Source organism: Panthera pardus, unplaced genomic scaffold (genome assembly GCF_024362965.1).
Source record: "Panthera pardus isolate Hobbes unplaced genomic scaffold, ASM2436296v1 HiC_scaffold_18, whole genome shotgun sequence".
Lineage (NCBI taxonomy): Eukaryota > Metazoa > Chordata > Mammalia > Carnivora > Felidae > Panthera > Panthera pardus.
In genome coordinates this window covers 12,964,475-12,987,949 of record NW_026526743.1, presented here as the reverse complement: position 1 = coordinate 12,987,949, position 23,475 = coordinate 12,964,475, and the positions used below count along the sequence as shown (strand labels likewise).

The following is a 23,475-nucleotide window of genomic DNA, read 5'->3' as shown; positions in this document are numbered from 1 at the left end:
CAAGCTTCTCAGAACATGTCTGGGTGACTTTCAGGTCCTGCGTCCACCTCTCTGGGAACCTGGCTGGGTGGCAGGTTTCTGCCCCAGGCCCCTCCTTCCTCCCACTAGCCCCTGTGCCCTTTTGCCCTGCTGTGTCCTAAACCTGAAAGCACAGGCAGGGCAGGCTGGGGACAGATCCTCAGTCCCCTTGGGCTTGGGGGACCTGAACATTCATTGCCCACACTCACCTGGTAGATGGGAACGGCTATCCTCGGGCTGGGTAGGGTGTTCTGAACAGGGGGAGAGAATGGGTGTCAGTGGACAGAGGGAGAGTCATTTCTCTGCAGGGGTGACCCGTTCTGCCTCTTGAGCAGCGTTCGCCAAGCCTGTTGACCCACACCCCAGACCCAGACCGGTCTCTCCTTAATTCCCTGCCCCGCTCCTATTAGCCCAGGACCCCTGGCTGATGTTCCCAGTGCTCTGTCCTTGGCCAGACTCCAGGGTTCCCCTTGGGCCAGCTCAGAGTGGCAGGAGAGACTCAGGACGGGGTGGGGAGTGGTCCTGTCCCTGAAGACGGTCCAAATCCTGGGCAGAACGGGCCCTGCCTTGTCCTGGTTCTCTGGGGGAAGCAGGGTGTGTGCGGTGCTGCTGAATTTGTTGGTTCTCTGCCTTGCGCCCGCACAATCTAGACCCCAGTGGGGAGGGGGCGGGCTTACCGGGGATGTGGAGCTGCTGACTGGACCATGACCTGGGCACGGAAACAGGAATTAGCACCCAGGGTCCACCCTCCCAGGAGGTACCGGGTCATCGGCTCTCGGAGAACCAGGGAAGGAGCACCTCCCACAGGGAGACCCACTGGTGCTGGTCTGTGAGGTGCTGACCCGTGACCTAGATTCCATAGGTCAGGGAGTATGGCCAGTTGGGGTCCCCTGTACTCAAGCCCCAGGGACGTGGTCAGAGGCCCCAGGGTGTGACTGGCAGGAGTGGACATTGGGGGCAGGTCGAGGGGCTCCCTGTGCTGCCTGGGCTGAAGGGATACTCACCAGGGGTGCAGGCTGGGTGCCCCATCTCTCTGTGATTACGTTGGCCACTGGCCCTAGGAAAGATCAGGCTTATTTGTGAGGTAGGCAGGGAGAGGTCACAGCTCTGGTGTCAGAACAGGGGACAGAGAGGGTCCTCATTCCAAGCAGGCCTTAGAGTCCCCTTCTCTCCACCAGTCTAGGAGGGGAAGGGCCCAGGAGAGGGATAAAAAAAGGCCTTCGGAGCACATGTATCCTCGGACCAGAGAGGAAGCTGGGCAGCGGACGGACACCTAGGAGAAGGTGTCCTGAAAAGGGATCAAGGGCCCAGGAAAGGAATCACACATGAGGGTCTGAGTGAGTGGAAGGGTCAAGGCGGCCAGCTGCGTGTGCAGGACGCTTGGGGAGCTCCAGGTATGTCAGATCCCTGAATGCGGTGCCCCTGCTGTGGCCAGACCCTCGAGTCCTCAGGCCAGAAGACGCTGAAAACTGACATTGGCTCGTGCTCTATCTCCATCTGCCTGGACGAGGGGCTTCGTCCCAGGACCTCTACCTGACGGGGCCCAGGGTCTGCGGTGTCACACATCAGGCGCCGTGGTTCCCGCATGTGCCACTTTGGGGGTCGACCCCACCCGGCCTGTCAGGGTCTTCCACTCTCCCTTGCGTGACCTTGGCCAGGACCACCCTCGGTCCTGAGGCTGCAAATCCCCGTCCCAGGGCATGTGGACTGACAAACCACGGGAGGTACCGGTCACTGTGCACTTAGTACCGAGCACTGCTGTAGGGTTGCCGAGCGAACCAGGACAACCCTGAGGGGCTGTTCTGTGATTGTCCCTAATTTGGCACAGAGGCAGCTGTGGAGGAAGGGCCCCGGGCAGCAGCTGGTGAGGAAGGAGCCAGGTGTGATCAGAGGAGAAATCCAGGGGGCAGTTGGGAGGTCTGGGACACCCAGCCCAGAATCCCGGGTCAGGACGGCATCTGCCTGCTGGTGAGGTCGATGGGGTGAGGGAGGGGTGGTGGACAGGATCGTGTGTGGGAAATGCCATCGTACCTTCCCGACTTCACCCAGAGCAGGACATACCCCAGGGCGGCCACGAGTGCCACCCCAACCAGGACCCCAATTGCAATGCCAACACTGGTCCCCACAGGGAGGCCCGTGGGGCTTCTTCCATCTGAAATAAGAAGCAAAAGGGAGGAGGAATGAGTCCCAAGTCATATCTGCTGAAGCCATGAGGGGCTTGGGGGCGGGGGGAAGGGCCTGGTTAAGGAGGAAGGAAAGACCTTTCAGGTCTGGGTGGTGTGTGTTATCCCTACAGCGTCCCCACCCACTTGGCTGCTGTGTCATTTAGGTTTTTTTTATTTATTATTGAGAGATAGAGATAGAGAGAGAGAGAGAGAGCAAGAAGGGGGAGGGGATGAGAGAGCGAGAGACAGAATCCCAACCAGGGTGTCCGCTTTCAGTGCAGGCCCCAACGAGGGGCTCTAACCCACGAACCAGGGGATCATCACCTGAGCTGAGATCAAGAGTTGGATGCTTGGGGCACTTGGGTGGCTCAGTTGGTTAAGCATGTGTCTTTGGCTCAGGCCATGACCTCATGGGTCATGGGTTCTGGCCCCACATTGGATGCTGTGCTGATAGTACAGAGCTTGCTTGGGATTCTTTCTGCCTCTCTGTCTGCATCTCCCTAACTCCATCTCTCTCTCTCTCTCTCTCAAAATAAATAAATAAGCTTAAAAAAACTTTAAAAAACCCACAAGAATTGCCAGCTTAACCAACTGAGCCACCCAGGTGTCCCCTGCTGTGTCGTTTCTACTCCTCATAGTGAAACCTTGGACTTGAATCTTCATGTTGCCCTCCTCTGCCCAAAACTGTGGTAGGTGCCAACATCCTGTTTATTTTCCTCCTAAGGCCTCTCTCTCTTCCTCTCACATTATGCCTCTTCCCCCATTTCTTCTTTTCCATCACTATCGATGGTCTTAGAGGGAGGCCCCTACTTGTCCACTCAACACGGATTAGTGAAAATAACACTAGCTGACTGCTTTCAAGGTCAGCGCTGGGCCAGGCACATGGAAAATACTTTGTGTTTATCTCATCTGCTGCTTCCATGAGGCGGCCAGGTGTCAACCCCACTCTGCAAATTACGGTCTAAGAGTGTCAAGGGCTTCAGTAAAGTAGTGAAGGTCACAGAACTGGACCGAGTTGAGACAACACTTAAGCCCAGCTCCACGGGACATTACGGCTAATAACAACAACGTCAATGACAAAAGAACAAGAACTGCTAAATTTGATTGAGCCTTGAACCTGTGTAGGATGCTGTCTCAGGATTTAAGATCTCATTAACCTCATAGTGACAACCCTCAGAACAGCCCTAAGACCCAGCCGTTCTTTCCAGTTTTACAGATGAGGAAACTTAGGTTCTGGAGTTTGAGTGTCTTGTCTGAGGTGCACAGCTGGTATAAAGCAGAACCAAGATGTTAACAAGATTAGTCTAATTCTGGGGATCTCATCCACATTGCTGTAGAGGCTGTGAAGGAGGCTCCCACCTCCCCTAGACCTGTATTCTATTTCACACACACCCCCTGCCCATGAAATATACAGAGAGGAAGGGGGAGAAGTTGAGGGTTACTCACAGCTCACAGCCAGCCTGACGGGGTCACTTTTGCTGGAACTGACTGGGTTGGAGACTTCACACTGATAATTCCCGGCATGCCCCACCCTGACAGGGCTTATGGTGAGGATGCTGTTGTCCGGGGACAGCTTCATCCTCTCTGTGAGCTTTAGACTCTGGTTATTGAAGAACCACCAGATGGAGACCCCTGTGTTATTTGTAGAGCAAGTCAGGACCACAGAGTCCTTATGTCCTGTGGCTGTGGTGTTGCTGATGTTGATGGAGGGCTGGGACACTGGCTCTGTGGAGAAAGAGAGGAGGTGACAGAATGAGAGGGGGCCTGGGGCCATGCTCCTTCTTCCAAGATATCAGCCACTCCGAGGGCCCCACTGAGCTCTGTAAAGGTGCCCCAGAGGATGGCCCTGATGTCTGCAGAAGGATGAGTGTCTTTGTTCAGGTGGCGATCTGTAAGGAGGGGGCTGTACCTCTTCCTCTGACCCTCAGGTCCCCCTCTGGCCCTCGGTCATCTGCCTGGTCTGCCTGAACATCTCTGTAGTATCAGCACCACACACCTCTTAGCCCATGTCCAGCATCCTCATCAGCAGGTAGAATTTTTCCCATGGGCTCCTGTGTGGTTCCTTTCTTGAACTTCTATGACTTTAATAGATCAAGCCTCACTCCTTATATACCTTTTCGTGTATGGTGGGGAGGAAGGCTTGCAGGCCTTCTATCTCTGCGTCCCCAGCAGCTTTGTGTAAAGTAGGGAAGGTATTTGCACAGTTATAATTTATTAGGAAATGAGAGCAGCCCACCCAGTCTTCATCACCTTAGGAATTAAAGAGTTTCAATCTACAGGATTTCTCAGGCTGAAGAAGGCTTTTACTTCCACCACTGTGGATTGACTCTCATGGTGAAAAACTTCTGTAAAGAAGCGGTTACTGTATACAGAATACTGGCACCCTTATAAATAGAAGGAAATGATTGCAACAGAATCAAGGCCTTATAGGAAACACCCCCAGCTAGCATCATACTCTATGGTGAAACACGGAAAGTGTTTCCTCTAAGATCAGATAGTCCATAAACATGCCTCTTTCACCACCCATGTTCAACAGAGGAAAGGAGTCCAGGCCAAAATAATTAGGAGAAAAACAATAGAATGCAATCAAATTGGAAAGGAATAAGTACAATGAGGTCTGGTTGTAGATGATGGAAATTATATGTACAAAACTCTAAAGATTCTGCAAAAATTGTGGAACTAATAAATAATTTCAACAAACTTGCAGGATACAAAATCAACAGGCAAAAATCAATTGTGTTGCTGTACACTAAAAATACCTTCCTCCCAAAATCAAGGAAGAAATTCATTTACAATAACATTAAAAAGAATAAAATACTTAGGAATGAAAGAATGAGGCAATAGAGTATACATGGAAATCTATAAAACGTTGCTGAAAGAAATTACAGAAGACACAAATGAAGGGAAAGACATCCCATGTTCATGGATGATGAGACTTAATATTGTTAAGATGACAATACTACCCAAAGAGATCCACAGATTCAATGTAATCCGTAACAAATGCTTTTCTTTTAAGATTTTATTTTTAAGTAATCTCTGTACCCAACGTGGGACTTGGACATACAACCCCGAGATCAAGAGTCGCATGATCCACTGTACTCAGTCAGTCAGGTGCCCCCCCTGTTAAATTCTTAAGGGAATATTTTGCAGAAATAGAAATTCCAAAAAGTCACATGGAATCTCAGGGGCCTCAAATAGCCAAAATTATTTTGAAAAAGAACAAAGTTGGAGGACTCCTACTTCCTCACTACAAAGCTACAGTCACCAAAATAATGTGGGCCTGCTATATAGATAGACATAGAGACCGATGGGATACAACAGGCACCCCAGATACAAATCCTGATACATAGGGTCCAATGATTTTCAGTACGGTTGTCATGACCATTCAATGGAGAAAAACTTCTATTCAAGAAATGGTCTTGGGAACACTGGATACCCATGCAAATAATGAAGTTGGATCCTGACCTTACATCATGCACAAAAACTAACTGAAAACAGATCAAACATCTAAACGTAAGAGTCAAAACTGTGAAAGTCTTAGAAGAAAACATAAAGCAAAAGCTTATTGAAACTGCATTTCCCGATGATTTCTTAGATATGACACCCAAAGCAAAGACAACAAAAGAAAAAACAGATGAACTGGATTGCACTGAAATAGAAAACTTCTGTGCACCAAAAGGCACAATCAAGAAAGTGATGGTAGCACTTAAGGAATAAACAGGACTCAGGAAGGAAATAGACAGCATAGGAAATATAGTCAATGGCATTTTATTATTTTAATTTTTTAAAGATTTTGTTAAGATTAAATAAGCTCTACACCCAATGTGGGGCGTGAACTCACAACCCCGAGATCAAGAGTCACATACTCTACCTACTGAGCCAGCCAGGTGCCCCTAGTCAATGGTATTTTAATAGCATTGCATAGTGACAGATGGTAGCTACACTGTGGTAGGCATAGCATAACACAGAGTTGTCCAATCTCTATGTTGTGCACAAGAAACTAGTGTTACCTTGTGTGTCAACTAAAGTTCCCTAACCAACAAAAAAACAACAACAACAAAGTGATGGCAACCCACAGACTGGAAGAAAACATTTGCAAATCATAGCTGGTAAGAGATTAATATCCAGAATATATAAAGCACTTCTGCAATTCAACAACAAAAAAAAGCAACTTGACCCTGAGGACCCTTCTTTTTTCCCCATCTACAAAGGCGCCTTATATGTGTGGGGGTTTTGGGAACTGACAGAATCCTCTCCCCACATTGCAGACTGGACTGGGAGATCTCAGATCTCAGATCTCAAGATCTGCCATGAGAAATCAGACAGCACAGGGAGGAAGCATCTGCAGACATGTGATGGGAGAGTTCAAGGACAGATCTGAGTCACAAGCAAATGCAAAATAACTTCTTCTAGGCTCTTTTCTGGAAACCAGGAAGATCGCCACCACAGTGCTTGATGTAAATGTTTCAGGGATCCACTTACCAGAGACTGTGATAGTCTTGACCGTGAACTTATTGAGGCAAGTGCCAGGGTTATAAACAAGGCAGGCATAGGATCCATTATCATTCACAGTGATGTTGGGGATAAAGAGCTCCTGTGAGGATGGCTGGGGGCTCCCATTGATAAGCCAAGAATACTGTGCAGGCGGGTTAGAGGCTGAGTGGCAGGAGAGACTGAGGTTTGCCCCTGGACAGTAATAGGAGTCTGAGGGGGAAATGGTGGGGACATCCGGGCCATCTGGAGCAAACAGAATAAAGCCACATGTGATGTAATCCAAGGGAAGGGGAAGAGGAAGATCTGGGTGTGTATAGGGGCCACAGTGTCCATCTAAGTTGGGTCAGAAGCCATGGCCAGCCTGGGTGTCTAGGTGAGAGTCAGGTACTCAGACCCCAGAAGGACAGATGTGGCCTGACCTCTGGCAGCGTGGATTTGGGCTGGCAGCCCGGGGCCAGGTAGGAATACAAGTTACTCACAGAGAACATTCAGGGTGAATGGGTCACTACGACTGGCACTGACTAGGTTCCAAGTCTCACACTCATAAGGTCCTGTGTCGTTCCTTGTGACACCATGTAAAGTGAGAGTCCTGTTGTCCAGGGACAGCTCCAGCCTGGCGCTGTCCGGGAGGCTCTTACTGTTTACTGACCACAGGTAGCTTGTGTTCTGAGTCTGAGGTTCACACGTTAATACTACAGAGTCCACGTTCTCCACGGGGTCCGAGTTGTTGCTTGTGATGTTGGGTTTGGGTAACTCCGCTGTGTAGACAACAGAGAGAACATTGCCCTGTGTGGTACCTGTGATTCCTCCAAAGGCATCTTCAATCAGAGCTGCCTTCTCTCATCTGTCTGCCAACCCGAGTCCTTAAGAATAACGCAGATCTGTGAATCTCAAGACAAATGCGAGAGGATCTGAGGACTCACAGAAGGAAAAGCCCCTGCTCTGTGTGTCTGAGAGCAAGCACAGAGCTTCTCAAATGTCAATCACAGAGCAGAGTTTTGTCGTGGAAGACGCGGGACAGAGTCAGAGACAGCCCCCAACCCCCCAACACGGCACCTCTCCTGGTTCTTCACAGACCTGATGGCTTGGCCAGGGGGTGAGGATCTCAGCAGAAATGACACCCAGGGACACCAGAAGCAAGCCCAGAGGTCAGTTCAGTACTTGGGCCCCAGGGCCTGAAGGGGCTTTGATAATGACTGCCGTGAGACAGTGATCCCATACGTGGCAGAGCAGAGTCCAAAATCAAGCAAAGAGTCAGAGAATGAGCAGGAAGGAGGGGTGATGAGCGAATGAATGACCACATCTCTTCAGAAAGGCATCCTGGTGCAGGATCCTAGGAGGCCTGCTACACAGGACCCCTGCCCTCCTCCAGCAACAGAGGCACCCACACTGTTCACTCCATCCTTCCTATTTTTTTTTAAATAATTTTTTTAGGGCTCATTTATTGTTGAGAGACAGAGACAGAGAGAGACACAGAGAGAGGGGTGGGAGGGGCATAGAAGGAGAGAGGACAGAGGATCCAAAAGGTTTGCCCTGACAGGAGGGAGCCCAATGTAGAGCTTGATCTCAGCAGATCTGGAACTGAGCCGAAGTTGGACACTCAACCAACTGATCCACCCAGGCGTCCCTCACGCCTTCCCTCCTAAACAAAAGCAAGTGAGTTGGTTACACGTGGACCCTGTGCTGGTTTCAGGTGCAGAGTCAGAAGGAGAAGGCAATTCCACCCCAGTGGGAGGGACACCAACACACCAGGAAACACTCTGTGATTTCAAGTCCAGCACAAGGAGGTGAGGATGGGCCACCTGAGGGGCGGCCGGGGCATGCTGACTCAGGTTGCTGCTGGGGGTCATTAGTTGTAGAGTAAACACAGAATGAGCCTCTCTATTTGCTCTCACTGCCCACACCAGGACCCTTCCCTCTGACGGAGGAGAGGACAGGGCTGTGCTGCCCAGCAGCCCAGCAGCCTGTGTGACCCTGATTCAGTGACTATACCTCCCTGGGCCTCAGTTTCCCCCTAATACAACAGGAATAATGGTAAATGATCTCCACCTGCCATGCCTGTGAAGTAACCTTTAAACATCCTTAAATACCTGGCCCTAAAATGGTATATCGCGGCCGGCCAATCAAATGGCCTCTCTTACTCTTGCCTCCACAAGACAAGGCTCCCTCCCTGGGCCTCCTTCTTGGGAAAGGAAGAGCCGTCAAGAGCATCTCTCTGCTCTGTTCCTCCCTGGGGGTGCTGACCCTCCGCTGGAGTCTCCTAAGTCCCCCACAGCAGTTGGCTAATGGACTGGAGCCTTTTTATGTCTGTGCTGCCCATGCCTCTCTCCAGATGTAGATCTGGAGACCGAGCCCAGGCTGGCGACCAGCTCAGAGGCTCAGGACTCGGGCAGCTGGGAAATCATTGCTCCCAGTCAGCCCTGCCCAGGACCCCTACCCCACCCTGGCACAGAGTCCCCGGGGTCACGAGACTCAGGAGCCCCAAGGCACTGTTTAGGACAAGGGCCTTCTGAGCTCAGCTCTAGTGAGGATCAGGGCCCCTTCGGGCCTGGCCTTGACCGTGACCTGCATGGTCTTTCTCAGATGGTCATAGAGTCTGGATTCCAGGAAAGGAGTTGCAATCTTAGGAAAGTCATCTCACTGTGTGTGTCCTGCACTAAATGCTCAAACACCATTTGGAGCAAAAGGCAGAAGGGGAGGGAGGCACAGTCCAGGCCTGTCAATCCTGTGTGTGTGAACTAGAATTCATTCCACCTGACACCAGAGGTTAGAAACGAATTACTCACGATATACACGGAGCAGTCCAGTTACTCTTTCAACTTTGACATTCCTATTTATGATTTGTAGGGTATAGTATCCTGTGTCCTCCAGGTTGATGTTCTGGAACAGCAGGGATCCGTTGTGATATAACGTCTCTCTGCCGCTGTGTGCAAATCCTGGGGTAATTGCTTGTGAGTCTGCTGCATATGATACAATTTCCCTACGGGGATTTATAGTTGTCCCTTTGAACCAGCCAAAGCCTAGAAGATTGGCAGTCAGATTGTGGACACGCAGAAGAACGTCCTTCCCTTCGGCAGCATTGGGCGGCACCGATTCAACAGTGACTTGGGCAGTGGTGGGAGGGTTCCAGAAGGTTAGGAGTGAGACTAGGAGGGAAGAGAGAAGACCTGGGTCAATATTTGGCCTGTGTATTGGGACGGAAAGATGTGGCCCTGGAGACTGAGCAGGTCCTAATCGCTCAGCCTTGGGCCCAGGGGTGAGCGTGTGTGTGTGTGCGTGTGTGTGTCCTACCAGTCAAGGTCAGTGGCACGACCACCATGGCTTCAGTGCTTCTGAACTTGTGATTTCCTCTGTTTCCAGTACTCTCCCTCAGATGTCTGTGGGCTCACTCCCTCACTGCCCTCAGGTACCTGCTCACACTCAGGGGTCCTTGGGAGAGGCCTGCCCACACCGCCTCCTCTAAAGACCCTCTGTCTTCACATTCTGACCTTTCCCGCTCTGTTCCCTTCATGGCCTGTCAATGCCCAACCTCCCATTCTGTGTCTTTGCTGGTCTGTCTTCCTCCCCCGAGAAGTGTGCTCAGGGAGGGCAGGGACTCTGATCTGTGTTGTGCCCTAGGGTGGGGCCGGCTGCAAATACCTGTGGATGAATGAATGAGTGTTCCCAGGGCCCAGCATTGATCTGTCAATATCTCAGGTTGGTGGGAGGCGCAGCGTTTAGGGGCCCTGGTTGCTCACATCGTTTCCAAAATTCAACCCTCAGTGATGAGTAACTTGGGACACAACACGTCGTCACTTGCTCGCCTCTTCCAAATCATGAGATTTTCCTGTTGCTGAGCCGGGAACCCCCTGTCCTGCCCTGCCCTGCCCTGTTCCCATGTCCCCTCTCGGCGCCCCATCCTCCCCTGGGAGACCGCAGCCAGTCTCTCTCTTCCCTTCACCCTTAACCCAGGGGATCGTCCCTCTCACCTGCCAGCAGGAGCTCCTGCCAGGGAACACGCCCTCCTCGGGGAAGGGCCGAGGGGGGCTCCATGCCGCCTGCTGCCTGCTCTGTCCTTCTCTCTGTGCGGAGAGCTTCGGCTCCAGAAATGCTCAGGAGCACTGCTGTCACGACAAGTAGGCTCTGTGGTCCTTCCTCCCTCTGTGCTGAGCCGCCTCTGGGGGCAGGAGCGCTTGGCCAGGTCACGTGGGCAGGGGCGGGTCTCTGCCCGGTCCCTCCCCCTCCCCTCCCCTCCCACCCCTCCCCTGCCCTCCTCTCCCCTCACTCCTGCCCTCTTGGTCTCCTTCCCCTTTCATTTCGTCTACGTTTGGGTTCCCTGTGAACTGCTGAGGCCTCTCCCTCTTCAGCTGGGATTTCCCACCATATGCAAGTGCGCACACAATGCCCTTGTGTGGACAAGCACAAGCCTGTGGCCTTGGTGTCCTGGGCGCTCCCCACAGCTCAGGGTCGGGGCGCACAGTCAGCCCCCTGCAGCCCTCTCTCCTCCCCATGTGGCTTTTCTCTTCAGAGCAGGAGCCCGAGGGGCTACCCCAGGAACTCTCCTCACAGGGATGTTACCCCCACCGGGCATCGGAATCACCTGTGGAACTTTCTAAAGATCGAGAATGCCCTGGTGACCCCTAGAAATGCTGCTTCAGCAGATGGCCAGCCAGGCTGAGACCCCAGGATGTGGGAGTGGGGCCACCTCCTTCTTTCCTGCACCCACAGAGGGTCTGCAGATCCTGTAAAATGCACATTCTGACTCAGCAGTGTGGTGTGGACCTGAGAGTCCGCATCTAACAAGCTCTCAGGTGAGGCTGGTTGTCCTGGGCCAGGCACACGTTGAATAGCCAGGCTGACGGGGACCTGGTTCTCTCAGAGGACGAGCCTCCTCCCTACTCCGAGTTGGCCTCTGCTGAGTCCTGGCCTCGAGTCTGTCAGCACCGCACACAGAGCCCCAGAGGCCCCAAACCCAGGGGATTCTTTCCACCTGTATCAGAGAAGCCCAGCGGGGCACGGGGTCCCCCCAGTGTTCTCAAATGCTCTGGGGAAGTTGCATTGACTCCTGGCAGCAAGGTCACAGTAACGTTCTGAGGGTGAGAAGAGGGCAAGCAGGGTGATGACTGGTGAGGGACCCACTCTCCATCCCTGGGTGTCCCCAGCCCGGCCTCTGCTTCCAGGGACCGAGACCCGGGACCAAGTGTCTCCGGAGCTCAGGTTCCAGGTGTGCAGGCAGTGTCCTGTGTGTCCCGGGAAGAGAAGAGGTGGGGGAAGGTCCGGTGGCGGGAGGTTCCCTGATCCTCGAGGGAAGATCGTAAGGAGACCCTTCCTCTCCGTGTCTGCTGGCTGCACTGTGGCCGAGAGGCTGGCCGTGTGCTCCTGAGCATCCTGGGCAGCCCGTGTCCTCTGCCAGGGGGACTTTCCTGTGGTCACCCTGCCTCCCCCGTGGCTGGTGCCAGGCAAGGAGTGGGGGCTGCACAGGGACCCCTAACAGATCAGGGTGCTCCTCAGCCCCACTCGTCCTAGTGGGCAGGACAGGAACAGCCACATGGGAGGGACTCAGAAGGGTCTCTTGGAGAAAGAGACGGAAATCAGGCTCCTCTACCTCCTTAGGCAAACAAAGCCAGCTTCACGTTTTAATTCCCTGTGTGTTGCCTGCGTGTCCCTATGTCGCCCCCTGGAGGCGATCCTGGGCTTTACCAGGGACCCTGACTGGGCTCCAAAGGATGCGTGGGCCCTGAGCCCTGGGCAGCCTGTGGGTCCCTGTGGGTCCTGGGTTGCCTGACTCCATTCCAGGGTAGGGTGAGCCCAGGGGTGGACAGGCACCGTCCAGAAGATTCCTGATCGTGAGTCAGGAGAATTGTCCACCCAGAGAGATGTGCTCCCTTAGGAGGAACTCTCTGTCCTTGAGGTTTCAAGGAATGACCCAATAGAGTCTCTTGAGACTTTGGAAGAGGCACTGGCTTGGGGGGAGGGGGCAGGACACCGCAATGCCCTGTTTCCTCATCACAGCACGGGGCGGGAGAGGGGGGGAATGCATCCGTGTCATCTGTGTCCCTGCTTTTGCTCTAGGCCTCCCCACAGAGCCCACCTGGAGACTCAGCTGAGGGTTTTCAGGGCTTCCTGTGTTACAGGGGAGGAGACCCTCAGCCCCTCTGAGATGGAAACAAACGTAGATCCTGGGTTCTCCTGTCCCATCCTGCACAGGGTCAGGCAAGGGGCACGGGGCTGGGTCCTGGGGACTCCAAAGAGAACAGGACAGACCCGGATCCTGAAACAGGGCCACAGGCACCCAGAGAAAATCATGGCTTTGAGGACACACTTAAAATGGAGGGAAGGTGGGGAGCCTCAGTCGCTCAGTTGATTTAATGTCCGACTCCTGATTTTGGCTCAGGTCATGATCTCTCTGTGGTGAGATTGAGCCTCTTGTCAGCTGCCTGCTGAGTGTGAGCCTGCGTGGATTCTCTCTCTCTCCCTCTGCCTCTCCACCGCTTTCTCTCTCTCTCTCTCTCTCTCTCTGTAAAGTGGAAAAAGGGGCGCCTGGTTGGCTCAGTTGAGTAAAGTGTTCCACTTTGGCTCAGGTCTTGATCTCATGGTTCGTGGGTTCGAGCCCTGCGTCAGGTTCTGTGCTGACAGCTCAGAGCCTGGAGCCTGCTTTGGAGTCTGTGTCTCCCTGTCTCTCTGCCCCTCCCCTGCTCACGGCTGTCTTTCTCTTAAATGAACATCAAAAACATTTTTTTTTAAATAAGATTGAAAATAAAGTACAATAAAATGGAGAAAAGAGCCGTGAAGGGAAAGCGTCTAGTGTGACAGGAGCAAGTAACGGGGTCTCAGCTGGCCTGGGGGTCAGGTCAACACCCCTGACAAAGTGATCTTTTGGCTGAGACCGGAAGTGTGAGTGGGCCTTTGCCCCTGGAAGGACAGAGGGTGTGGAGGGCTGAGCTGCCTACAGAGGGACCTGTCTCAGCGGGTAGACACCCGACTGGCCGGAGGGGCTGACGGAGGTCAGTGTGGGGAGCCTGGAGAGCGAGGAGGACTGTGACTGGGTGACGCTGGGGAGGGTCAGACCCTGCTGGGGAGTGGGCAGCCAAGGGGCATCAGCAGCGCCGCCCCCCCCCCCCCGCCCCCACCCTACCCAAGGCTCCAGGCTGCGGAGTTTCTCTGCCGCCCTCTGCTGGACCATGCGGAAAACGTGGAAGAAAACGTACTGCTCTGCATTTTTTAAGAGTTCTATATTTCTAAAGTATACTTTAAGTAATATTTCATGTATGCAGATATAATTTTTAGCGACCTTATTGTGTTATAGTTGACATATAAGAAAATCCACATGTTGAAAGTATAAGAAAAAGGGCGGGGGGCGCCTGGTGTCTCAGTTCCTTGTGTGTCGGACTTGGGCTGGCCCTGAGTTTGAGCCCCGGGGTTGGGCTGTGTGCTGACAGCTCGGAGCCTGGACCCTGCTTCTGATTCTGTGTCTCCTTCTCTCTGCCCCTCCCCCCACACTCACTCTGTCTCTCAAAATAAAATAAAGACATAAAAAAATTTTTTCATGAACATTTAAATATTATCGAATCTACTAACCCAATAACAAAATATCCAGGATACAATAAAAAAAATCACTCATCATACCAAGAGCCAGGAGAACCACGATTTGACTGAGCAAAGATCATTACTGACTCCAATTCCAATGACTGTGGAAGTATCCAACGAAGATTTAACAAGTAAATATCATTAAAAGAACACTTCAATAACCGATAATAAATTTTTTAACGAAATTGAGAGACGCCTAGCTGACCCAGTTGGTAGGGCACATGATTCTCGATCAAGGGGTTACGAGTTCAAGAGCCACACTGGTGTCAAGGTTGCTCAAAAAATAAATTGAAAACCACAGCAAAAAATGAAAGTTATACAAAGGAACCAAACAGGGGCACCTGGGTGACTCAATTGGTTAAGTGTCCAAGTCTTGATTTCTGCTCAGGTCATGATATCAGGGTTGTGAGATCAGGCCCCAAGTCGAGCTCCACCCTGGGCATGGAGCCTGCTTGAGATTCTCCCTCTCTCTCCCTCTCTCTCCCTCTCTCTCTCTCTCTCCCTCTCTCTCCCTCTCTCTCCCTCTGCCCCTCCTCCACTCCCACACCCATGCACTCCCTGTCTCTGTCTTCAAGAAAAATAGAAAAGAAACATAGAAATGATGAAACTGAAAACTACAGTAACCAATATTTAAAAAAACAAAACCAAACCCTCACTGGTGAACTTCATAGTAACATGACGATGCACAAGGTAGAATCGATGAACTGGAGGACAAATCCATAGAATTTATTCCTCCTGAAAAATAGAGAGGAAAGAGACAGAAAAATGAGCAGAGTCCCGAGTTCTGTTCCGTAAAAAAAGGATGGAACCTCGGTGCCACTGGGTACCAGAAGTGGAAGGGAAACGTGCGGACTGAAAAGGTATCTGAGGAAATGACAACCCAAGAGGCTGAGTAGAACCCCAAACACGGTGAGCAGTCACACTAAGGCACATAACAAACTTCTGAAAATAAAAGACAAGAGAACAAAAATCCTAAAGACACCCAGAGAAACCACCCTTGCGCATTAAGGAACACTAATGTAAGTGACAGTAGGTTTTGTATCTGAAAGCATGGAGGCCAGAAGGAAGTGGTACATGTTTCAAATTGTGTGCCTGCGAAAATTAGCTTCAGGAGTGAAGGGGAAAGAAGGAAATTCCCTGATGAAGGGAGAGTATGAAAATTTATTGCCAGCTGACCTACTATTAAAGAATGGCCAAAGGAGATGTATAATTCATCATTCTCTGTAGCTCATGTTTGGTATCATATCTAAAATCTAGCCAAATTTACTTTGTTTTTTTTTAATATTTATTCATTTTTGAGAGAGGGAGGAAGAGAGTGAGAGGGAGAAAGAGAGAGAGAGGCAGAGAGACAGGGTGACAGAGGATCCAAAGCAGGCTCTGCATGACGGCAGGAAGCCCAACGTGGGGCTTGAACTCACGACCCTGAGATCGAGTCACATGTTCTCCCAACTGAGCCAGCCAGGCGCCCCACACCAAATTTAAAATACTGAAATCTGGGGTGCCTGGGTGGCTCAGTCGGTTTGGCATCTGACTGCGTCTCAGGCCACGATCTCACGCTTCGTGGGTTCAAACCCCTCATCGGGCTCTGTGCGAACAGTTCAGAGTCTGGAGCCTGCTAAGGATTCTGTGTCTCCCTCTCTCTCTCTGCCACTCCCTTGCACATGCTCTTTCTCTGTCTCTCAAAAATGAATAAATGTAAAATACTGAAATCAGAGTATGTTCTCGGAAAATGGTAATGAATCTAGAAGTTAATAATAGACAACTGAAAAAAATCCCTAAAAGATTTGGAAAGTAAGCTACATATTTGTAAACAATTTATGGGTCAAAAAGCAAGTTTCAAAGGAAATTTTAAAAACACACAGAATTGGGATGCCTGAGTGGCTTGGTCGGTTGAGCATCTGACTCTTGATCTCAGGCAGGTCATGATCCCAGGGTCGTGGGACTGAGTCCCAAGGCAGGCTCTGCGCTGAGAGTAGAGGCTGCTTGGGGTTCTCTCTCTCTCTCTATCTCTCTCTCTCACTCGGCCTCTCTCCCCTACCCATGGTCTCTCTCTTTCTCTCTCTCTCAAAATAAAAAAAAATTTAAACACAGAATTAAATTAAATATACTAAAAAAAACCCTCCTCTGCTTATGGGATGCAGCTTATGCCACACTGAGAGGGGAATTTCTAGCACAAAATGCTTACATTACAAGAAAGGAAATATCTCAAATCAATAATGTAAGTTCCTACTACAAGAACCAGAAAAATAAGAGCAAAATGAACCCAACTAAAAGCAGAAAGAAAGAAATAATAGAGACCAGACCACCCAGCTGACCTTATATTGAACACTGTGAGTGGACAGAATGGACCCGAGCCCACGGAAGGGCAAGAATGGGTCTGTAGCATCAGAGTTGGTTCTGCAGGTGGGACGTGAATGGGGAAAAAGGAAGATGGGGGTGACTGTGAGTGCCCTTGTCTTATCTCCTCCCCTGAGGGGTCACAGGCAGATGCAGAAACCCTCAGATGTTGGATTCTCCCCTGGGAGATCTTCAGGTCCCCCCTCATCCCCTGGGTGAAATGTTTGCTCTGCTGGGAAGGGCGGGCAGATGGCATAGGACTCTGACACCACGCACACGGCTCAGCAAGGAGGAGCTGGAGAAGAGCCCAGGGGCTCTGCTCAGCCCTGCTGCCTGTGGGGTTCAGCTGGGGCTTGGAAACAGGATGCTGTGCTTAGGGGACGCTCCAGGCCAGGTGATGAGTGTGTTTCCAAGGTCAGGCACTAGGGTCAGAAGCTAATCATGAAACATTCCTTCCTTTTATTTTCCATTTTTTTCTTTTACTGAGGAAACTCTACCCCCAGTGCTCCTATTTACGACCCTGAGGTCAAGGGTCTCATTCTGTACTGACTGAGCCAGCCAGGCGCCCCCATTCCTTCCTTATTGTATGCAAGACAGTGGCCTGACTCTCGGGGGGTGGGGCAGGAGGTTCCCCAAGAGGCTGGAGCAGCCTCCCAGACTCCCCAAGGCCACCCTCTGGATGCAGCTAACAGCCACGCAGGGAATTGTAATCAACGTGCCAACAGTAACATCCAGACATGTGCAAAGGGCTTATGACTGATAAATTAGAGCAGAAGCAGCTCATCCCCCTGATAGCATTCTGCCTCATTACATCTTTCTTATGTAGAAAAGCAATAGGCAGCTTCTCCAGAGTCTCTTTTTCTTGCCTCCTCCCTGCTCAACGCCTGGGAGGAGGCTGGCTGGGGCACCTGTCCATGGTGCTGATGCTCACCGAACTATTCCCAAGGCTTGGGAGCTGTGATCTTCCAGTTGTGTCCACTCTCTTTGCATTCTTAACAAGGAGCATTACTAACAAGGAAGAGGTGGAGAAGGCTGCAGGGAGTGTGGACTGGCCTTCATCACTGGCTCAGGGCAGTGATGGTGTTGTGGACATCCCTGCAGGCAGTGACTCCATGGTCAGATGACCAAGTCCAGGCTGCCCACCAGCAGTTTGTCATGAACGATTGTGGTGAATATGGCCTTGGGGGTGCAGTAGACAGAACAGAGGCCTCTCAGACACTCCCACATCCCTTGTGTCAAGAATCTGTGATTATTTCAATGATAAAGGGACTAACAGATTAAGTTAAGGACCATGTGATTGTGACATTATGGTAGTTTACCCAGGTGGGCCAATACAATCCAAGAGTTCTTTCTTTTTTTTTTTAATTTTTAAAAAATGTTTATTCATTTTTGACACAGAGAGAGGTAGAGAGAGAGAGGGAGACACAGAATCACAGGCTCCAGGCTCTGAGCTGTCAGCACAGAGCCCAACACAGGGCTCGACCTTCTGAGATCACGACGTGAGCCAAAGTTGGAAGTCTAACCCACTGAGCCATCCAGGCACACACGAGGGTCCTTATATAAGTGACAGGGGGAGGCAGGAGAGGCAGAACCAGAGAAGAAGAGGTGATGTGGAAACAGGACACAGAGAGACTTCAAGATGTTGCACTGCTGGTTTTGAAGGTGAAGGAAGGGGCCACATCCATGGAACTTGGGAAGCCTCCAACGGCACAGCTTGAAAAACAAGGAAACAGACTGTCTCCTAAGCCTCCAGAAGAGACAGCCAGGTGGGCACCTTGATTTGTGTTGACATCCACCACTAGGCTTACAATAATTTGCTAGAGCAGCAAGACGAAACTAACAAGAGGCGTCACCCTGTCTAATCCAACATAGTGTGCATTGCGATAGGAGCATCACAGAGCTAAACATGACGTGATACTTTGCAGCTTGTTTTCCTTACCTCTCATCTCATGACTAAGAAACAAGTGGGTGATGGCAAACCCACCTGTGAAACGTGGGTGCGGTGCCTTGGTGCTTGCACCGCTTTTGTGTGAACAGGGCACCTTGACGCGAGCGAATTCATATGGGCACCCAACCGGGGGCCTCAGGGAAGGACTGAGAGCCGCTGGCCCAGGTGTGTGGAGGAGGCTGCAGGTGGGACAGTAGGACGAGGCCTGTGGACCAGGTGGAAGAGACACTTTGTCCCAACACCATGGGAGCCTGGGTGAGTTAGGTGGGGGAAGCCCTCTGCCTCTGACCTGCATGCTTATTTATGGGGAGGAGGTGTGTTTCAAGATAAGATCCCGTTCAGGGAGAAAAGTGGACACTGCTGGGAGGTACTGGGCTAGACGTCATGGGCAGTGTCCGGGAAGGCTATGCTCAGAGCATGAATTCTGGGTCCCAAACCCTGGGGTTCCTCTGACAACCTGCCTTTATGTCACCCCAGCAGGAAGGACATCCCGAAGGCCGGAGAAACCTTCAGACAGGTCTCAGTGCCCTGGATCCTGGATTTGGGGACAGGGCAAGTTTATTGGTGAAGGACACCAGTCAGGGCCACTGGGGATGGGTGAGGAGGACCAAAGGGCTCAGGACACCAAAAGGCTATGAAGGGGTCCCACCTGGGATGTGTGCCTGACTATAGCTGCTCCTTCCAAGCTCATCCTCGTGTGGTCATCAGAGGCCCCATGTTCTGTGCTCCTGAGAACCCCGTGCACATTTGCAAACACTGGAGGTGTCTCCAGCCTTGGTCCCTGAGCAGGGTGAGGACCGCTGAGTGCTGTCATAGTTTGGCCACAGCTCTGGTGATCTCTCCTTTTCTAGTTAACGTGGTCCCAGCATGTCAACACCCCTCGCCCCTCCTCTATCTCAGGGGACTAAGGTGGGGGCTTGGTGAACTCAGAGGGAACATTTCCCTGTGTGACCCAGGAGAGAAGGGCCCCAGAGGTTCAGGTGAATGTCTGCTCAGAGAAATCACCATTCACCAAAAAAGGGCCAAGGAGGGGGAAGAGTCCTGTTTAATCAGATCCCCTCATGTTGTCCCTGGTGGGTCAGGGCCCAGGACACTTTCCCTGGGAAACCCCACTTCCTGGGACATGGCGGCCTTTGTCCTGGCCCATCCGGGGTTCGTGGCAGCCTGTCAGGGCTTCCAGAAATCAGGAAGGCCCGGACCCTGGGTCCATGTCCCTGAATATCCTCTGGGCTTAGAGCTGGTTCTCTGGCTCAGGCGGCGGCACCTGACCCCACCCAGGGTCTGGGGTCTCAGGAAGGCCCCTGGAAGGAGTAGCTCCCAGGGGAAGGGGAAACTAAGAAGACACTTGTCCTTTGTGGTTGATCTGGCAGTAAATGTTCCTGTCAGGGTGTTGTAACTCCTGTAAAAGAAAAAGAGGCCTCTGAACCCCGCAAGCTTCTCAGAACATGTCTGGGTGACTTTCAGGTCCTGCGTCCACCTCTCTGGGAACCTGGCTGGGTGGCAGGTTTCTGCCCCAGGCCCCTCCTTCCTCCCACTAGCCCCTGTGCCCTTTTGCCCTGCTGTGTCCTAAACCTGAAAGCACAGGCAGGGCAGGCTGGGGACAGATCCTCAGTCCCCTTGGGCTTGGGGGACCTGAACATTCATTGCCCACACTCACCTGGTAGATGGGAACGGCTGTCCCCGGGCTGGGTAGGGCGTTCTGAACAGGGGGAGAGAATGGGTGTCAGTGGACAGAGGGAGAGTCATTTCTCTGCAGGGGTGACCCGTTCTGCCTCTTGAGCAGCGTTCGCCAAGCCTGTTGACCCACACCCCAGACCCAAATCGGACTCTCCTTAACTCCCTGCACCACTCCTATTAGCCCAGGACCCCTGGCTGATGTTCCCAGTGCTCTGTACTTGGCCAGACTCCAGGGTTCCCCTTGGGCCAGCTCAGAGTGGCAGGAGAGACTCAGGACGAGGTGGGGAGTGGTCCTGTCCCTGAAGACGGTCCAAATCCTGGGCAGAACGGGCCCTGCCTTGTCCTGGCTCTCTGGGGGAAGCTGGGTATGTGCGGTGCTGCTGAATTCGTTGGTTCTCTGCCTTGCGCCCGCACAACCTAGACCCCAGTGGGGAGGGGGCGGGCTTACCGGGGATGTGGAGCTGCTGACTGGACCATGACCTGGGCACAGAAACAGGAATTAGCACCCAGGGTCCACCCTCCCAGGATGGTACCGGGTCATCGGCTCTCGGAGAACCAGGGAAGGAGCACCTCCCACAGGGAGACCCACTGGTGCTGGTCTGTGAGGTGCTGACCCGTGACCTAGATTCCATAGGTCAGGGAGTATGGCCAGTTGGGGTCCCCTGTACTGAAGCCCCAGGGACGTGGTCAGAGGCCCCAGGGTGTGACTGGCAGGAGTGGACACTGGGGGACAGGTCGAGTGGCTCCCTGTGCTGCCTGGGCTGAAGGGATACTCACCAGGGGTGCAGGCTGGGTGCCCCATCTCTCTGTGATTACGTTGGCCACTGGCCCTAGGAAAGATCAGGCTTATTTGTGAGGTGGGCAGGGAGAGGTCACAGCTCTGGTGTCAGAACAGGGGACAGGGAGGGTCCTCATTCCAAGCAGCCCTTAGAGACCCCATCTCTCCACCAGTCTATTTAGGAGGGGAAGGGCCCAGGAGAGGGATAAAAAAAGGCCTTCGGAGCACATGTATCCTCGGACCAGAGAGGAAGCTGGGCAGCGGACGGACACCTAGGAGAAGGTGTCCTGAAAAGGGATCAAGGGCCCAAGAAAGGAATCACACATGAGGGTCTGAGTGAGTGGAAGGGTCAAGGTGGCCAGCTGCGTGTGCAGGACGCTTGGGGAGCTCCAGGTATGTCAGATCCCTGAATGCGGTGCCCCTGCTGTGGCCAGACCCTCGAGTCCTCAGGCCAGAAGACGCTGAAAACTGACATTGGCTCGTGCTCTATCTCCATCTGCCTGGACGAGGGGCTTCGTCCCAGGACCTCTACCTGACGGGGCCCAGGGTCTGCGGTGTCACACATCAGGCGCCGTGGTTCCCGCATGTGCCACTTTGGGGGTCGACCCCACCCGGCCTGTCAGGGTCTTCCACTCTCCCTTGCGTGACCTTGGCCAGGACCACCCTCGGTCCTGAGGCTGCAAATCCCCGTCCCAGGGCATGTGGACTGACAAACCACGGGAGGTACCGGTCACTGTGCACTTAGTACCGAGCACTGCTGTAGGGTTGCCGAGCGAACCAGGACAACCCTGAGGGGCTGTTCTGTGATTGTCCCTAATTTGGCACAGAGGCAGCTGTGGAGGAAGGGCCCCGGGCAGCAGCTGGTGAGGAAGGAGCCAGGTGTGATCAGAGGAGAAATCCAGGGGGCAGTTGGGAGGTCTGGGACACCCAGCCCAGAATCCCGGGTCAGGACGGCATCTGCCTGCTGGTGAGGTCGATGGGGTGAGGGAGGGGTGGTGGACAGGATCGTGTGTGGGAAATGCCATCGTACCTTCCCGACTTCACCCAGAGCAGGACATACCCCAGGGCGGCCACGAGTGCCACCCCAACCAGGACCCCAATTGCAATGCCAACACTGGTCCCCACAGGGAGGCCCGTGGGGCTTCTTCCATCTGAAATAAGAAGCAAAAGGGAGGAGGAATGAGTCCCAAGTCATATCTGCTGAAGCCATGAGGGGCTTGGGGGCGGGGGGAAGGGCCTGGTTAAGGAGGAAGGAAAGACCTTTCAGGTCTGGGTGGTGTGTGTTATCCCTACAGCGTCCCCACCCACTTGGCTGCTGTGTCATTTAGGTTTTTTTTATTTATTATTGAGAGATAGAGATAGAGAGAGAGAGAGAGAGCAAGAAGGGGGAGGGGATGAGAGAGCGAGAGACAGAATCCCAACCAGGGTGTCCGCTTTCAGTGCAGGCCCCAACGAGGGGCTCTAACCCACGAACCAGGGGATCATCACCTGAGCTGAGATCAAGAGTTGGATGCTTGGGGCACTTGGGTGGCTCAGTTGGTTAAGCATGTGTCTTTGGCTCAGGCCATGACCTCATGGGTCATGGGTTCTGGCCCCACATTGGATGCTGTGCTGATAGTACAGAGCTTGCTTGGGATTCTTTCTGCCTCTCTGTCTGCATCTCCCTAACTCCATCTCTCTCTCTCTCTCTCTCAAAATAAATAAATAAGCTTAAAAAAACTTTAAAAAACCCACAAGAATTGCCAGCTTAACCAACTGAGCCACCCAGGTGTCCCCTGCTGTGTCGTTTCTACTCCTCATAGTGAAACCTTGGACTTGAATCTTCATGTTGCCCTCCTCTGCCCAAAACTGTGGTAGGTGCCAACATCCTGTTTATTTTCCTCCTAAGGCCTCTCTCTCTTCCTCTCACATTATGCCTCTTCCCCCATTTCTTCTTTTCCATCACTATCGATGGTCTTAGAGGGAGGCCCCTACTTGTCCACTCAACACGGATTAGTGAAAATAACACTAGCTGACTGCTTTCAAGGTCAGCGCTGGGCCAGGCACATGGAAAATACTTTGTGTTTATCTCATCTGCTGCTTCCATGAGGCGGCCAGGTGTCAACCCCACTCTGCAAATTACGGTCTAAGAGTGTCAAGGGCTTCAGTAAAGTAGTGAAGGTCACAGAACTGGACCGAGTTGAGACAACACTTAAGCCCAGCTCCACGGGACATTACGGCTAATAACAACAACGTCAATGACAAAAGAACAAGAACTGCTAAATTTGATTGAGCCTTGAACCTGTGTAGGATGCTGTCTCAGGATTTAAGATCTCATTAACCTCATAGTGACAACCCTCAGAACAGCCCTAAGACCCAGCCGTTCTTTCCAGTTTTACAGATGAGGAAACTTAGGTTCTGGAGTTTGAGTGTCTTGTCTGAGGTGCACAGCTGGTATAAAGCAGAACCAAGATGTTAACAAGATTAGTCTAATTCTGGGGATCTCATCCACA

At 52.4% G+C, this 23,475-nt stretch overlaps 1 protein-coding gene across 1 annotated transcript in view; it reads right to left on the bottom strand.

Annotated features, from left to right (window-relative positions):
- The window catches only part of LOC109258028 (uncharacterized), a 31,993-nt gene that overhangs the window by 912 nt on the left and 7,606 nt on the right, over positions 1-23,475 (bottom strand). Inside the window, exons 6-20 of the mRNA XM_053906481.1 lie at positions 22,014-22,134; positions 20,983-21,035; positions 20,654-20,685; positions 20,186-20,227; positions 19,863-19,927; positions 18,651-18,707; positions 10,646-10,833; positions 9,464-9,823; positions 7,157-7,435; positions 6,666-6,920; positions 3,630-3,908; positions 2,050-2,170; positions 1,023-1,075; positions 696-727; positions 228-269 (exon numbers count right to left, since the gene is read on the bottom strand). Coding sequence (XP_053762456.1) covers positions 228-269; positions 696-727; positions 1,023-1,075; positions 2,050-2,170; positions 3,630-3,908; positions 6,666-6,920; positions 7,157-7,435; positions 9,464-9,823; positions 10,646-10,833; positions 18,651-18,707; positions 19,863-19,927; positions 20,186-20,227; positions 20,654-20,685; positions 20,983-21,035; positions 22,014-22,134 — 1,979 coding nt within the window. The remainder of the gene's footprint in view (positions 1-227; positions 270-695; positions 728-1,022; positions 1,076-2,049; positions 2,171-3,629; positions 3,909-6,665; positions 6,921-7,156; positions 7,436-9,463; positions 9,824-10,645; positions 10,834-18,650; positions 18,708-19,862; positions 19,928-20,185; positions 20,228-20,653; positions 20,686-20,982; positions 21,036-22,013; positions 22,135-23,475) is intronic.